We start from the raw sequence: 17829 nt of genomic DNA, 5'->3' as shown, positions 1-17829 counted from the left end.
CTAGAATGAATTACCATTGCTTTGCCCTGAGAATAAAACATGTTGCATGAAAGCAAATGTAGAGCCATTCAGTAGGCATTAGACATATCCAAAGCAGTAGTTTTCCTTTTAATGCCTAAATATTTTAGATACCAAAATAGAGGGAAAACTGTCCTAGCAATGGCAGCTGTTCAGATTTTTTTAACTGTATTCAGTTTTATTGATTTAACCTAATCAGTTTTCCACTTCAGCAGAATTTTTAGTTTGAAATTTGCTATATACAAGCTACAGACCTGTGAAACTGGGGGGAGAATTCCACCCTCCACATTACTACATCTCTTAATAGCTTTTTCTCCCCCCCCCCATTCCCTGTTTTTTATTCCTCACAGTCCCACTTACACTTTCTCTGCTGCTTTCTTCCAAGCTGTAGTTAGGCAGTAGTTAGCTAGTTCCAGGTAACAATTATTAGGTAGTCCCATTGTGTTCACTGCGATCTTGTGAACTATCTGTCAGAGGAGAACCTATTAAGTTATGTTCTATTCTTGGTATGCTCCCATCAATTATTAAAATCCCGATCTATCCTGTGTTCAACATATTTTCAGTGCTCTTCTTGATTCATTTGTCGAAAATATTTGCAAACTGCATTATCTCACAATTAATCAAGACTGCCTATGCTTAGTAGTGAAAAGCAGCTTGCTATTGTTTCTTTAATCACACTGGTGCTGTGGCTTTGCTTTCCCTGTTGATATGTAGGAGGTTACTGTGGCCAAATGACATCTGGATAGAACTTGAATAGTAGGAAAACAAGTTAAGATGTGCAGGTTTAAAAGAAATTACTCACATTTCTTTGCAAGTTTGGCTGGATTGTTGGAGCTGCTTTGGGAACCTCAGTTCTCCACAGACTTGTTCAGTGCATTCAGTTGGATAATATGCTGGCCATATTTCTCACTTACATGGTATAGCATGAAAGTAAGAGGGTACCTTCCACTGGATGCACTAGTCGAGCCTCCAAGATGTCTGTATCTGGATATAATACCTCAAAAGGCACTTGTGTCTAAAATCCAACCTACAGATGGTGCAATGAGGTATTAGATTGCATCATTTAGACCTATGTACTTCGAATTTTACAAACAGATGCCTTTTGAAATGCTATAACCAGGGCTCATTTGGAGCTGGAACGCACAGGAAAGGCGTTCCAGTAGAACTAAAAAGAGGTCATGTGGATTTTGGCCCCGCCCACGTGATTTCTTTTCCTCCTAGTGCAAGACGAGTGGGGGTGGGCTTCAAAGGAACATAAGGTGCTTGGATTCATTCTGCTCTGCTCCTTTACTTTCATTTGTGACTGGGGGGGGGAGAAAATGAGTGAATGAGTGCAAGGTGAGTGGGACTGGGCTTCAGAGGAACAGTAAGCTGCTTGGATTCATTCTGCTCTGCTCCTTTACTTTCATTTGTGACTGGGGCGGGGGGGGGAAGGGAGAGAGAGAGAGAGAGAAAATGAGTGAATGAGTGCAAGGCAAGTGGGGCTGGGCTTCAAAGAAACAGTAAGCTGCTTGGATTCATTCTTCTCTGCTCCTTTACTTTCATTTGTGACTCGGGGGAGGGGGGGAGAAAATGAGTGAATGAGTGCAAGGCGAATGGTGCTGGGCTCTGAAGGAACGTAAGCTGCTTGGAATTCATGCTGCTTTATTTTCATTTGTGACTTGTAAGAGAGAGAGAGTGCGTGCGTGCAAGCAGGGCTGGCTCTCCAGAGGAGGGTAAGCTGCTTTGAGTTCATTCTGCTTTAGGGAAATACCTGGAGATTTTTGCAGAAAGGCGCCTGAGGGGTGGATGTTGCCTTCTGACACACTCCCACTATGTGCTGGGAGTTGAGTGCATCATTTGATCCAGCCTACTAATACTGTTTCCTATCAACAATATCATTGAATAACATACACTCACCTTTATAACATACACTCACCTTGAAACACAGAGCAAGATATCCAAGAATTATTTGATGCATAATATTTTTGTGTAAATAATATAGTTTGGAAACTTTTAAACTTTGTTAAATATTTGTTAGCTGTTCTCATTTATAAAATACTTTAATTTTTTTTAGTGCATTTGAAGCGCCATTTTATGTTCCGAAACCATCTCTGTTTAGTTTTCGAAATGCTCTCCTACAACCTTTATGACCTGTTGCGGAATACAAACTTCAGAGGGGTTTCACTGAACCTGACGCGAAAATTTGCACAACAGATGTGCACTGCACTGCTTTTTCTTGCAACTCCTGAACTTAGCATCATTCACTGTGACCTAAAACCTGAGAACATTCTCCTCTGTAATCCCAAACGAAGTGCTATCAAGATAGTTGATTTTGGCAGTTCTTGCCAACTTGGACAGAGGGTGAGTATTCATTAAGCTTTAACATTTATCCAGTGCAATTTGCAGTGATAAATTTCAGTGTAATTCGGTAAATACCTTCTTGTTGATTCTTGAATTCCAAATGTATATGGAAAAGAGATTTAAATCAGTCCTTTTCCAATAACAAAAAGGCTCCCAAGGTTTCTTTGTGTAATTTTGCCTTAAAGGTATGGAATGCATACCTTGAAAGCTTGCCTTAAAGGTATGGAATGCATATTCATTTAGATCTGGGATTCTATAAGAATAAGACATAATGTCTTATAATAAAGATAGATTCTGTAATTTTAACACAAAACGGGTCCAAAGTACACTATCTGAATTGTCATAATTTTATTAAAATATTGTTAATTTTAATTTTTATTCAAACAGCACATTGATAACATTTTATTGTGTTTTCAAATACCTTCAGATTGTAATTTTCTGTTGTAAATAATTGAGCATTTGCACCTGAAATGTCTTTAAGTCATGTAATGTAATATCTTTGTTTCTAAAATGCAGATATATCAGTATATCCAGAGTCGTTTTTATCGATCACCAGAGGTGCTATTGGGAATGCCTTATGATCTTGCAATTGATATGTGGTCCCTTGGTTGTATCTTAGTAGAAATGCACACTGGAGAACCCCTCTTCAGTGGAGCAAATGAGGTATGTAATGGCATAAAAAGTTGTGATCTTATTAAACTTACTGTTGTTAAGTAGAAGTAATTAGTATCATCTGGGATTGGCAGTAAACAATTGTGCAAACTAGTCCTTGCTTTGCACCTGTGTTCCAAACAGGTGAAACTAAATTCATCACCATATTAATTGCTTGATTTTAATAGGGATGATATTTCTGCTGTTCTGTCCATTTAGGTTTCAGTTACTCTCCGTTACTGATGATTTAATTTGAAATTAATTGATCAACATTCATGACTTCAATAAAGCAGAACCTTAAGAGTTGAAGGGAAGAATGGTTCAGTCTTGGGGGTCACTGGGGGAAAAGTAGTTGAGGAGAAAAATGGATCTCATGATACAGGATTTGCTACAACGGAATTAGAACCCCTGATTTGACTGCAAAATCTAAGTAAATTTTGCAGGCATCTCAAGATTTTAGTTTATGCTTTGTTGCCTAGTATTTCAGCTATAGGGGCTTTTATGCCCCATTCTGATGTTTTATTTTTTTCATATAAACAGGTGGATCAAATGAATAAAATAGTAGAAGTTTTAGGTGTCGCACCTGCACACATTCTTGACCAAGCACCAAAAGCAAGAAAGTTCTTTGAGAAGTTGCCAGATGGCACTTGGAACTTAAAGAAGACCAAAGATGGGAAAAGGGTGAGTTTATCTTGAAGAACTTCAACCCTAAGTAATTCCCATTCATTCAAATGACATTCCTTTCCAGCAAATGATACACAATGTCACACATAGAGACAGTGTCTTGTAATTTCTGTATTCACTTTAAAAAGTCTTATCTTTAACAAAATGAATTTTATAAACTATTGTCAACAATGTTTTGAGAATGGACCTTTGGACACTTACCAAGAAGGGTCTTTCTCCTCTGAGGACAGGAGGACATCTTGGGTGATTCCCTTTGCCCAGTCAGGGAGGCAAGTTGATTTTTCTTCCTTTTTCCTGTTGGCGCCTGGAACACCCCTTTCTCCAGTTTGGGTGACTCCAAACAGCAGTAAGATTCACTGATCTCATCGTTAAGACTACTAAGACTACTTCATGAAAGTGTGCTACCTGAAAGAAATAAGAACAGAGACTCAAGGCTGAAAGAGAGTATCAAAAGGAGAAGGACAATGTGATGTGACAGAATAGTAAAATAGAGTAGAGAGAGACGAGGGACCTGGGAGGGCAAGATGTCCTCCTGTCCTCAGAGGAGAAGGACCCTTCTCGGTAAGTGTCCAAAGGTCCGTTCTCCCTCTGAGATGAGGACATCTTGAGTGCTCCCAAAGCAGTTACTTTCTACAGGGTGGTCGTGGTCCTCATCCTGCATCACATGCTGCAGAACCCTCCTTCTGATGGCAGCATCTGCCGAGTCATAAAGGTTCAACTTGTAATGCCTCACAAAGGTGGAGATGGTGGACCATGTGGCAGCTTTACAAATCTCCACAGATGCATTGTTGTGAAGGGCCACATTAGTTGCTGCACTTCTAATTGAGTGTGCTGTGATCCCTTCTGGGTTGTCTCTGTTACATTCTTTGTAGGCCTCCATTATGCATGTTCAGATACTCCTGCCGATTGTCACCGTTGACATTATCCTACCCACATTAGGCGGGGATGTGTTGATAAACAGGAAGTCCGATCTTCATATCGAGTCGGTCCTAGTCAGGTAATCCTTAATGGCCCGCTTCATGACAAGATTGTGCCACTCCCTCTCCTTAGGGTGAGATGGATTGGGGCAGAAAGATGGCAGGTTGATCTCCTATAAACTGTGGAATCTTGAGGTAGCCTTGGGTAAAAAAGTGGGATCTGTGCATAGTACCACCTTGTCCCTATCCCACGTTTGATAGAGAGTGCTGCAAGTTCGGAGATTCTTCTGGCCAATGTGATGGCCACTAGGAATATAGTCTTTAATTTCAACCACCTCATCAGGACCTCCCTCAGGGGTTCGAAAGGAGGCTTGGTCAGTACTGAGAGGACTATGTGTAGTCTCCATGTAGGGAAACGGTGCACCACTGTAGGACTCAACAGAGAGGCTCCCCTCAGGAAACGATGTATGTGCGGATGCTTAGAGAGACTGAGCCTGTTCATCGGAGGCAGCACTGAGGACAACGCTGCCACCTGTTCATGTAAGGTGGCTGGTTTAAGTGTCCAGACCTTCTTGCAGAAATGCCAGTATGGAATTCAACTGAAGATGTAGGTGGTTTATCCTCTTTCGCTTGGACCATGTTACAAAGGCCTTCCAGGTGGTATTATATATTTTGGTTGTTGACTTCTTCCTGGAAGCCAGTATTGTTTGGACCACCTGCGCAGAGTAACCTAATCTGGACAGGGAGTGCCTCTCAATTGCCAAGCAGTCAGACACATCCAGTCTGGGTTGGGGTGAAAGATTGGACCTTGGTGAAGGATGTCTGGGATGGATGGAAGTCGAAGAGGAGGGAACGCTGCCAGCGACTGAAGGATTGAAAATAAGGGCCTCCTTGGCCACCATGGGGCTATCATTATCACGTCTGCGCCCTGATCCGCTATTCTCCATAGTATTGGTATGACTGGAATCGGTGGGAAGGCTTATAGCAGGCCCTCTGGCCACGGAGCCGAGAGAGTATAAGTCCCTTCCGCTCGAGGATGAAAGTATCTAGTGAAGAAGCGCGGAACCTGATGATTCTGATGGGTTGCAAACAAATCCAGAACTGGAAGGCCGAATCTTCTGTCAGCTGTTGGAATACTTCCTGTTTGAGGGACCATTCCCCTAGTTGAATGGACTTTCTGCTCAGCCAGTCAGGCTGCAGGTTGACTGTACCCTTGATATGCTCCACTTGAATGGACACTAGATGAGTCTCTGCCCACGATATGATCTTTATCGCCTTGCTGTGCAGTCTGGAGGACCTGGAGCCCCCTTGCTTGTTTATGTAGGTTTTGGCAGAGATGTTGTATATACATATCAGGATGTCCTTGTCCAGGATATGCTGGAAAAGTATGCCAGAGCTAGACAGATCACCCTGATCTCCAGTAGATTGATGGGAGTCGGGATTACTCTTTGGACCAAAGGCCTTGGGCCGGTCGTCGATCCAGTCGCTCCCCATCCCATCAGACTTGCATCCGTGAACAGCTGTACCTTCTGTGGGTTTAAGAAGGATTTGCCTTGTTGCAGGTTGGAATCCCTGATCCACCACCTGAGTCTCTCCTTGACTTTCCATGGTACTCTGACAAGGCAGTCAGACTTGGACATGATCTGGAATTGGTAGGAATGAAGGAAGGTGAGAAGTGCCTGGGAGTGAAGATGACCCCAATAGATGGCTTCGCAGTCTGCTACCAGTGTGCCCATTAATTTAGATAGCTTCAGTAAGGATGTCAAATTGTCTTGGATTACAGACTTGACCAGCTCCTTGTTCTTGTGGATCTTCTCCTGGGGAAGGAAGAAGCGACCTTTCCTGGTGTCTATTATCATCCCCAGGTGGAGAAGTCTCTGAGATGGTGTGATGGAGCATTTCTCCATGTTTATTAGGAAGCCGTGTGTCTGGAGGCAATGAATTGCTATCCAGGTATCCCAGAGGGCCTTTTCTCTCGATTCTGCTCTGATGAGGATGTCATCCAAGTATGGGTGGATGTGTATCCCTAACTCCCTGAGTCGTACTATGAGATGTATCAGAACCTTGGAGAAGACTCTGGGAGCAGTGGCCAGGCCGAAGGAAAGTGTCCTGAATTGGTAGTGATGACCATTTACGCAGAATCTCAGAAATTGTCTGGGGGGGGATAGGAATGCATAAGTAAGCCTCCGTGAGGTCTATCGAGGTGAGAAAGTCCCCGGATTGCAGAGCCTCAGAGATGGAACGCAGTGTTTCCATTCTGAAATGCTTCAACTTTATGAATTGATTTACAAATTTTAGGTCCAAAATCGCTCTCCAATCTCCGTTTTTCTTTGGAACCGTAAAAAAGATGGAGTAAACCCCAAGGCCTGCCCCATGGTGGTAGACAGGCTCTATTACCCTGATGTCCAGTAAGTGCTGGATTGCCCTTTGAGTAATTAGTTTCTGTTGGGGATCTTTGCGAAGGGGGGACCTGAGGAATCGATCTGGTGGGCAGGATTTGAATTCGATGACGTATCCTCTGGAGACTGCTTCAATGATCCATGCATCTGATTTTAACTCTTCCCATATCTGATGAAACAGTTGTAGTCTCCATCCCACCAGGGTCCGATCTGAGTCAGGACTTTGGAGCTTTGGGGTCAAAGGCCTGTCTGTCCCTTCTGTGCTGTGGGTGCTTGTAGGATCTGGAGCCAAAGGAGCCCTTTTTCTGGCTTGACTTGGAATGGTTCCAAAAGGATTGTTTATTTTCTTGGCGGTATCTGGGGAGCATGTGTTGAGAATGAAAAGACTGTGTACTGTAGAGATGTCTGTCTGTTCTTTTGAGAGTCTTTGGTAGTGCTTTTTTCTTGTCACGAGTTTTGACCAAGACTTTATCCAAGGAGTCGTCGAAGAGCTTGTCGCCCTGGATGGGGTAGACCATAGGGATAAATTTTGAGTGGAGATCTGCTGGCCAGGCTCTTAGTCACAGGAGCCTTCTAGCTGCAATTGTAGGTGCTGTGGCTCTGAATGAGAATGTCAATCCATCCAAAGTGGTGTCTGCAGTGAAGGTGTTAGCCTTCAAAATTCTTTTGGCTCCCTCTAACAGACGTCTATGATTCCCTGGCAAGAGTTGAATTAACTTAACGAGTCTAAACCACTGCTGCTCTGGAAACAATGGAGGCAGAAGATGTGGTTCTGATTGCCATGGCCAACGCCTCATGTGCCTGTCTGAGAGCAGTCTCTGCTTTTCTGTGTAGGTTGTATTTAACCGAGCCTTGACCATTCTCCGCCAACAGGCCGGCGGACTGCAGGGCTGCAACAGGCGCATCAATCTTAGGCACCTGCAAAAACTCATTGGTATAAGACAGTAAGGCATACAGTTTCTTGACTGAACTAGAATATTGTTTGGGGGCTCCTGGCTCCTGGAATCTCCTGCGGTGTTTCTTGGAAAGAGTACTCAGATCGGAGTCTGGAAAGGCACCGGATTCCATTCCACCCCCAAGGACAGGACATTACCGGAAGGATTGATTTGTTCTTCAGCCGGAGTTGCTGCTGTCAGAGCCTCCTGCTCAGCGTCCACGAAACTCCCCTTGGAATCTCTGGATTCCATATCACTTTCTTTCCAGCAATCGATGTAAGGAGGGGAGGGGAGTGAGATTAAAGAGAGGGGAGAAAAAGTTAAGGAGAGAAGAAAGTGGAAGCAATCCGAGAATCGAGAAACTAAGATCAAGTCAGTAAAGGAAGAAAGGCAGAGGAATCTGCCTAGTCAACTGCTCTCCCTGGAGGTAGGAAAGAACTGGAGAAAGGGGTGTTCCGGGTGCCAACAGGAAAGAGGAAGAAAAATCAACTTCCTACCTCCCTGATTGGGCAAAGGGAATCACCCAAGATGTTCTCTGCCTCAGAGGGAGAACTGATTGTTTTTATAGATCTTTTTTGTTTTTTTGCTAAACTGATGAGTAAAGAACTGCTATATATTTTCATTACATATACAGCTCTTCTAATTTCCCTTCAGGAGTACAAACCACCTGGAACTCGTAAACTTCATAATATTCTTGGAGTTGAAACAGGAGGACCAGGCGGGCGTCGTGCTGGGGAATCAGGTCATACTGTAGCTGACTACTTGAAGTTCAAAGACCTCATTTTAAGGATGCTTGACTATGATCCGAAAACCCGAATTCAACCTTACTATGCCCTGCAGCACAGTTTCTTTAAGAAAACAGCAGATGAAGGTACAAACACAAGCAACAGTGTATCTACAAGTCCTGCTATGGAGCAGTCTCAATCTTCAGGAACCACCTCTAGCACATCTTCAAGCTCAGGTATATTCTGATTTTCCATTTATTATTATAGTATATTATTATACATACTAAGAATGTTTTACTAGTTGAATTTATTTAAATGAATGTAACTCTATAATCTTAAATCTGCCTCTAAAAACAAGCTTTCAGCTTATAAGTTTTCTTTCCCGTCTCAGTAGGGAATCTCGTAATTTAGTCTTGCTTTCCTGTATTCAGAAAACCTCCTAATGGTAATTTTTATATTTTATTTTTCATATATTTATTTTTAAAATAACTGAAGGTGGCTCTTCTGGGACAAGCAACAGTGGAAGAGCACGGTCAGATCCTACACACCAGCATCGACATAGTGGTGGACACTTCACTGCTGCTGTGCAAGCTATGGATTGTGAAACACACAGTCCACAGGTAAGACTCTTGGAAGAGTCTTCTGTTTTTAAGAATTAGACTGATCTATATGTACTCTCTGTGCATTTGCAAGATGTTCTAATGCATAAATGGTCCCACTGGTGGCTCAGAGAGCCACATCTGGCCTGCAACTTCATTGTGTCTGTCCCAAGAGTCCCCCCACACACACACCCCAAATGCACTATGATTTATGTGACTTATTCCCTTTATGGCCTCACTCCGTTATTAAGGAAAGCCATCTGCAGCAACTGTCTCTTCCTTGAGCCCAGAGAGCTGTCTTCATTCCTCCCTGTGTTTTAACAATTTGATCATTTCCCACACTATTCAGTAGGCCTCTCTTCAAAGTTAAGTGTGGATGGGATTCCCACTCATTCTTCCCTAAAGTGCATGAACCTCAAATGCAGGGCATAAAAGCATTCTGTCCCATCAAGATGTTGACTATCTCTGCCCAAATAAAGTTTAAGGATAGCTGAAAACCTCTGGGAAAGCAAATTCCCCAGTATCCTTGGTCTGCAGCATTCTTACACATGAAGGCATTAGACTTTTTTACTCACTATCCTGTGGAGAACAAGTGCTCTCTTTCTTTCCAAATATTTGAAAGTTGCAAACATTCTTTCACTTGGTAACTTTTTTCTGTAGGTTGAAATCTTCTCAGGTTCCATTAAGTTTTCCTTATGTCACTATTATTTATTTGTATTATATTCTGCTGCTGTTTTATGTTCACTGTAAATTTGGCTTTAAATGATAGCAACATCAGTGCCATCCAGTGAGCTAATGACAACATGGGCCATTTCCACATGTCCAATTGTAGCACCATACTAACGCATCGTATCGCAGTTCTTCCGCTGTACTTTCACATTCACTCGTGAATACCTGTTATCCTCCCGTAATCATTGCGTTTTCCTCTAACAAGCAATTTTCCATTTATTTCACTTTGTGATGCTTCTTTAGTGCTTTTTTCACCTGCATGGGAATGCTTGGTAACGCTTGTTAACACTTATCCAGAGACCACCCACTCAACCTCTCCTCCTTGTTCGTTTTATGAACTCTAGGAAAAGATTTTCCCGCCCAAGACCAGGAATCCTGCAACCCATGGCTGGAAAGAGCTGCCAGCCGTGCGGGGTATTTAAAAGCAGCATCGCTGCTTTCAAACACCCTGTACACACCCAAAGTTTAATATGTACTGTTAAAGATGCGCTTTGCAAATGACTGAACACTCTCCCTTTAAAAAAAAAATTCTTAGAGTGAGAGTGCAATAGGATAAATCTTGGTGCCTGTTTAAAAAAAGGGTAGGGAAATGGGCGGGAATGTGCTTTCCTCAACAATAACTCAAGCAAACCCACTGCCTACTGTTAAAAGAAGCATCGCTGCTTTCAAATGCCCTGCACACACCCCAAGTTTAATGTGTACTGTTAAAGATGCACATTGCAATGACCTCCCGTTTTTTTTTTAAAAAATTCTTAGAATGAGAGCTCAGTAACGCAAATCATGGTGCCTGTTTTAAAGGGGGGGGGGAATGGGCTCGAATGTGCTTTCCTTAACTGTGACTCGAGCAAATCCGCCACCTACTTTTGCACTTTTTCTGTGGAATGTGAACCTTTGGAAGCACAATGAAGCGCAACAAAGCGGAACAAAAAGCAATGCATCATGATAGTGAGATCGCATCTAACAGAATCATAACGCAAAATTAGCAGAATATTTGGACGTGTGGAAACAGCCATGGAGATTTGACTTATAGTCTTCCATGCGCCTAATCATTATTTTCAACACTGTCTTTTGGTCAATTATTTCACTTGTATCTCTTCTCTGAAACCTGATCTTTTTGGTGCATAGATTGGAGCACAGTAATCTTTCAAATTATGTTTTGCCTATAAGGAATCTGTCATTCAAGACTTATAATTTATTTGCAAATTTGAACTAAAGCCTGCCTATTCTCCAGAGGGAAGACACTATTATCATTGCAAAGTGTAGGAAGCAAAGTGTATAGTATTTGAATGTTCATTTTTCTTGAGAATTTATAGGCAAAATATCAGTAAGCTTCAAGATGCTGTTATGTTTTACTTTTAGGCAACAGACCAAGAGCTTTTGCGGTGCCTCTGTTTAACTTGCAATTGAGTGTTGCTAATATTGAGTTATGTTTGTTGATTGACTTCCAGTTTTATGAGCTATTTTATTTTGATGTGGTTTTAATTTGTACGTCACCTTTTACTCAAACTTTGTTAGCCTCCTTTAAAAATTTATATCAAAAGCTGAAATACAAATGCTTTAATTGGAAAAAATTACCACATAACTTTTTTAATGATAGGTCCGACAGCAGTTTCCTCCTCCTCTTGGTTGGACAGGCACTGAAGCTCCTACGCAAGTCACTGTTGAAACCCATCCTGTTCAAGAAACCTCTTTCCACGTAACCCCTCAGCAACAGAATGCATTACACCATCACCATGGAAACACCTCCCACCACCACCATCACCATCACCACCACCATCATCATCATGGACAGCAGGCCTTGGGTAGCCGGACCAGGCCAAGGGTCTACAATTCTCCAACAAATAGCTCCTCCACCCAGGATTCTATGGAGGTGGGACATAGTCACCACTCCATGACATCTCTGTCTTCCTCAACTACTTCTTCCTCCACATCTTCCTCCTCAACTGGTAATCAAGGCAATCAAGCCTATCAGAACCGCCCAGTGGCTGCTAATACATTGGACTTCGGTCAAAATGGAGCTATGGACGTCAATTTAACAGTCTACTCTAATCCACGCCAAGAAACTGGCATAGCAGGACATCCAACATACCCGTTTTCTGCTAATACAGGTCCTGCTCATTACATGACTGAAGGACATCTTGCAATGAGGCAGGGAATTGATAGAGAAGAGTCTCCCATGACAGGAGTTTGTGTTCAGCAAAGTCCTGTAGCTAGCTCGTGACTAAATTGAAACAAGTTTGTTTCTTGTGTGTTTTTATAGAAGTGGTGTTTTTCCAAAAAAGTGCAAAGCTGCTTGAATCAGAAGGAGATAGACTTACTGAACCGCTACAGGAGGGCAAAGTTGACTATTTTTTTAAACTTGAACAGATTGCAGAGGGACAGTGAAGGTTTTAGAGCCATGTCCAGACCTGTCCTACATAGCTTTGAGGTGATACCTCACCTCTTTTACCCCTATTTTAATTACCACAACGAAGTCATAGTTTTTTTCTTCTCATCCAACAGGAATAAATGTTCAAATCTTGGTCTCAGTTGCAAACAGCTTTTTAATGGGCCTTTAGAGTTTTTTTTTTAAAAGGGGGGAGGACATATTCTGGTTTCCCAAACACAAATGAGCACAGAAATGCAGTACTGTCAGGAAGAGGGACCTTCAGATTACAAAATATAATTTTCAGATGTTACAAGGGACAGATGTAATGGTGTTCATAAGGCATGCTAAGTTGCGGTTATCAGGACTCTCCTTATCTGAACCTACCGAGAATCAAAGCAGCAATTATAATGGGATTTTGTGTCTCTTGTATTTGAGACCACAATCAGCTAGTATTGGAATATGACTGGTCTTGTAACTAAGGTGCACTGAGAAGCAATCAACAGGTTGGTTTTGGCCAGTCCACGGGAAGTCGTAAGTGGTGGTCTTTGGGATAACCTTTGGCCTTATGGATTTGGACTCTAAGTTAAAAGAGCCTACCATTTCAGATGCAATCACTTTTGGACATGTTTTTGCAGACAGTCCTTAATGCTGAAAACACAGAGAATGGGTAATTCAAGAGGCCTTTCTTTTAAAGTAGACTTTTGTGACCCACTTATTGTAAGGTATTGCAAGGTCACTTTGCGTGTGTCATAAAGTTGACTTCCTTATTGGTTGAAGGTCACAGGAGTAGTAGTTTGCTTTTGATGGAAATAGCTACAACTGTGTCCCTTCCTGCTTTGTCCTTTTTTCTTTTCCCCCTTTTTCTTTAATTCTTTCTTTTTCTTTCTTTTTTCTTTTGTTTTTTTCTGGGCACGTGGTTTCACCACCATTACTTCTGCACAAAGATGTCTTCTGTTCATCCTGAACATTTTTAAAAATGCAGAATTTTATGTGACTGCTTTTTGCCTCACAATTATGCTGTGAATTTTACAAAAATTTATTTTCTTTTTGATAATTTATTGTACCAAAGCTGTTTTTATAGCACATAGATGTCTGTAACCAATAATGTAGCAGTTCTGCACTTTGACACAAGGTGTAACTAGACCATTTTTAAATGTCAGTTGAAAATTATGGCTGTACTATTGCTTAAACAAAACTGGAACTGTTGTTGAATTCATAGCCAATACATTTACAGCAGTCTGTGTACTGAACATGATAGATTGACATCTAATTCAAGACTATAACATCTGTTACATTATAAATGTGTTCAGGCTTTGGAAAGTAAAAGGGACACTAGATCCAGAAGCTATGAAACCAGCAGTTGATTCTTGTATTCCTTATTAGCATAAATGTAAACTTGAAGACAAGATCTTGATTGCGGGAACAGGTCCAAAACACTAGTATAAGTAAAGCAAAAGGCTCATGTGACCTGAGGTTAGCAGGCTGTATTTAACAGGTGCCTGCCTTAATATAACACAGCTTGGCAGTTGCTATATTTCTGGACCTGTTTAATTTTTTTAAATTATGGATAAAACATAGTAAATTCAATTGAGGAATGGGATAATGAAATAATTATCTTTCCTTGATTAATGCTACTTTCCCTTATGTGTTAACAAAAGCAGTTATCTACCTCTGTCACTAAACTGGTTTTTAAAAAGGTCATTCAACAGAAAACCATGTACTTCATACTGGTTAGTTCTATGTGGCCAACTAGGTCAGTTCTGAACAAAAAGTGTTCTTTTTCACCATTCTTCACAATGGCAGCAGAGAAGCTGAATATAGTATAAGTTGAAAGAATACTTTGGGAATTACAAATTTTTGTAAATCAACTTTTTTAAAATCAAGGGATCCATATTTCTTTTGTACTGAAATAACAAGCCTGTGAATGGAAGCATTTTTGAGCTTCCATAGTTCAGAAACATTTGGTGAGTGAAAGGCTCTCATCCTTGGAATGGAACAATGAGCGTAGCAATACAAAAAGGAATCCTGTACTTACTGCTGTCTAGGAATATAAGGGTAACAAATATGGATAACTTGGTTCCCCCCACCGTGCTCGTTGCCACAGTTTAGCAAGCACCAAAAATTAAAACTGTTTTTAATTCTACATCATAAACTCCAACGCTTCTGCATACTGTGTTATGTTACAGTCCAGTTTTGTGTGCTTTACTACACAGTTTGGTTACAGGACTTCTGTGCATTGTAAACATAAACAGCATGGAAAAGGTTAAATACCTGTGTTCAGATTGTAAGATCTAGTCCGGACTTGCTGTGTATATTGTAACGTTAAATGAAAAGACAAGCCCTTTGTATTATAGTCATGCAGTCTTATGTATGATAAACAGTTGAATAATTTGTCCTCAGACTCTTTACTGTGCTTTAAAAAATTAATTTAAGATAAAAATGTAAACATAGTAAAATCTTCCTATGCAATTAACCTACTCCAAGGCCTGGTCTGCTAGGTTTGGTTATAGTCAACATGTATATATTAGCTACATTTGACAGAATTGAAAAGATTATGAAAGTAAAAACTGGCGGCATAATACATCATTTTGAGTTTTTAATTAAATTAGTAAGGTATGTTTACATCTTCATCTCTGCCTGAATCCAATTGAAAAGTAGCATTTCTAGTTTACAAATTGTATGAATTTCTTTTAATCCACTTTCAGATATTTATTATTTAGATAATACCTACAAACAAATTTATTTTTTGATTTCATTTATATGTAACCTTTCTCCCCAATTTTTTTGGGGGGTGGGGGAAGCAGGGTACATCATTCTCCTCTCCTTTTTATCCTCACGACAAACCTGTGAGACAGTGTGAACAAGGTTTGCATTGCAGGTATGTAGGTCCAAGCCATTAAGGGCTTTGTAGGTGATAACCACTACCTTGAACTTCATAACTGATTGATAACCAGTGAAGTGACTGCAGAATGGGTGTGACATGCTTGTTCCATCAAGTGCCTAATAGTTACTGGGCTTCAGCATTCTGAACCAGGTGGAGTTTCTGAGTTGACTCTAAGGGCAGACCCATGTAGAGTGCAATACAAATAGCCTGCCTTCAAATTGACCATAGCAATAATGCTGGATCCAGTATAGCCCCTAGACTCTTAACTGAATCAGCAAAAGTCAGCTGGACCCTATCAACAGTCTGAAGCATAATTTCCTTCCCGATAAGCATTACTTCTGTCTTGTCAGGATTCAGTTTTAGCTTTCCACCTTTAGCAGTTTAGCCATGGTAGTAAAGTGCTAATTCGGGAACTTTACAGCATCACCAGGTGACTTGGATATAGAAATATAGAGCTGGGTGTTGTCAGCATATTGATGACAGCCTACTCAAAAAATGCAAATGGTTTCTCCTAAAGGCTTTACATAGAGATTGAATAGCATGGGAGGGATAAGGCTAAGCCTTGTGGAACCCCACAAGACAAGTTCCACACTGATAACAAATGTTCTCCCATAGCACTTTCTGAGTCCTTCCTATAATAAACTATTTAAATCAATCCAAAACAACATTCATTAATCCCTGCTTCTCCCTCCAAATGCTTCAACAATATGGCATTGTCCATAATATCAAAAGCAGCTGATAAATCTACTCACAGCAACTAAGAGAAAGACTAAAGCAGTGAATGGCATCTCTGTCCAATAGCCTGTCCTGAAGCTGGACCAAAGCAGTTTAGAGCCAGTGAGTCACCTAGGAAGATCTGGAGTTGATCTACCACTGCTCTTTCTTTCTATCTAGGGCAAAGTCTAGCAATAGTTGAAGTACCAGGCGAATTACTATCTGTTTTAGTGACCTGTGAAAGGTGCCCTGAGTCATTGAGTGGTTTATGATGGATATCGGGGACTCCCTGATGTGATTTCAGTAACCAGGATGGATGAAGTATCCAGATTAGAAGCCTTCACAGATCCCAAGATTGTGTCAAAATCCACTGCAGTAACCACGTCAAAGTTATCATCTATAAACAGACCAGAGAGTAGTATGCTGAGCATTTCTAGCGATTTATATATATATTACAATCAACATGCAAATCAGACCATATTTGACAGAGAATTCCCTGTAGAAAACTTTGTGAAAGTGTCCCAACTAATAGTTAGCTTCTCAGAATTTAAAAGTTCAGACTTTGAAGTTAACAAGTGCCAAAATACTTTAAACAACTGAACTGAACACAAACTAGCTGGCAAGTATGGTTTCTTTGCCGCTGCCACATCATGTTTTCCAACGAGCTTTGTAGCACGCTCTGTCAGATTTAGTTTGGGTTTTCCACACTGTTCTAGACATCTCCCAAGTCCCAACTCTTATCATCCAGTTCCACGATAAATCAATGTGCTGCCAGATGGCTGGAGAAGTCAGGGGGCAGCCACATGAATAGCTTCTAGGAAATTCTCGTTTCAGGCTTCCACTGTGGCTTTGACAGAGCTGTCAGTTGAGATCTTAAAACTTTAAGGACATTCTTGAAAGCAGTCAGATTCTTTAGACTCTATGAGTTCACCATTTTCACTGACCCTTCACTTCTGGGGCATCAGTGTGCCTTTCAGTTGTGTTTTGAGGAGTCAATGGTAACTCCAGCCTCCAAATCAGATCTTCCTCCAGAGATTTAATGCAATTAAGTCTGAAGTACATTCATTCTGCATAGGGCCTGACACAAGAGAGAGACCTGTAGCAGCCAGGGAGGGTATGAAATCCTGAACTGGCCCAGACATGGAGCCATCAGCATGAATGCTGTAATCACCCAGGAGAATCGATTTGGGTGTGTCTGGCACCAAGACCAAGATTACCACTGTCAAGTCAAACGGTGCCCCAGCAGTGAACTAGGTAGCTGGTAAATAAGTAGAATGCTCAGTCTATACCTGGAGCCTGACATAAGGAACAAGCAATGCCAGCTATAATTTGCATAGGGAATCTGTGAAAGTGGAAAGGCTTTTACCACCTTCCCAACACGGACTGACATAGGCACTAGGTCTGCACTCACTCTGAAAGTCCAGAGATAGGAAATTGAGGAGTGGCAAATTGACCTTCAGGAAAACCAACTGCTCAACTCTCCAGGGGAGTAGGCTACTGTGATGAAGACCAACAGTGTCACCTGCATGGGAAAAAAACACAATCACTCTGCACACTAGTTAGAGGGCATTAGAGGAGCGTCTGAGCCATGAGAGAGCAGTCTGGCCAGATCACCTCTTTCTTGCTCCAGCAGCTCACAGGACAGGTGGTACACAACTCTCGGGGCTCTGAAAGGTAGTCCCTGACTACTGCCTCTGCTGAATCCTGGCTAACATGCCTCACAACCCGAGGGCCCAAACACCTTGCCAATGGTCACCATCTCCAAAGGCATTTCTGGGAGATGGTCAGCCATTCCTCTTGGCTGAACTGACTCCCCCTCACATACTCAGTGTCACTCTCTGAGAGCCATATTGTGAAGGCAGC

The 17829-nt window shown here is 41.6% G+C and overlaps 1 protein-coding gene across 2 annotated transcripts in view; it reads left to right on the top strand.

Moving 5' to 3' along the window:
• DYRK1A (dual specificity tyrosine phosphorylation regulated kinase 1A) overlaps positions 1 to 14759 on the top strand; it is a 291221-nt gene extending 276462 nt beyond the window's left edge. For both annotated transcript variants that reach the window (XM_054973646.1, XM_054973645.1), the window contains 6 exons: positions 2075 to 2361; positions 2878 to 3024; positions 3553 to 3693; positions 8602 to 8908; positions 9168 to 9292; positions 11598 to 14759. In XM_054973646.1, coding sequence (XP_054829621.1) covers positions 2075 to 2361; positions 2878 to 3024; positions 3553 to 3693; positions 8602 to 8908; positions 9168 to 9292; positions 11598 to 12221 — 1631 coding nt within the window. In that variant the 3' untranslated portion in view covers positions 12222 to 14759. The remainder of the gene's footprint in view (positions 1 to 2074; positions 2362 to 2877; positions 3025 to 3552; positions 3694 to 8601; positions 8909 to 9167; positions 9293 to 11597) is intronic.
• The last annotated feature ends 3070 nt before the right edge of the window (positions 14760 to 17829 follow it).

The sequence above is a fragment of the Eublepharis macularius genome, chromosome 3 (assembly GCF_028583425.1).
Source record: "Eublepharis macularius isolate TG4126 chromosome 3, MPM_Emac_v1.0, whole genome shotgun sequence".
In the NCBI taxonomy this organism is placed as follows: domain Eukaryota; kingdom Metazoa; phylum Chordata; class Lepidosauria; order Squamata; family Eublepharidae; genus Eublepharis; species Eublepharis macularius.
This window is presented reverse-complemented; position numbering and strand designations above follow the sequence as displayed.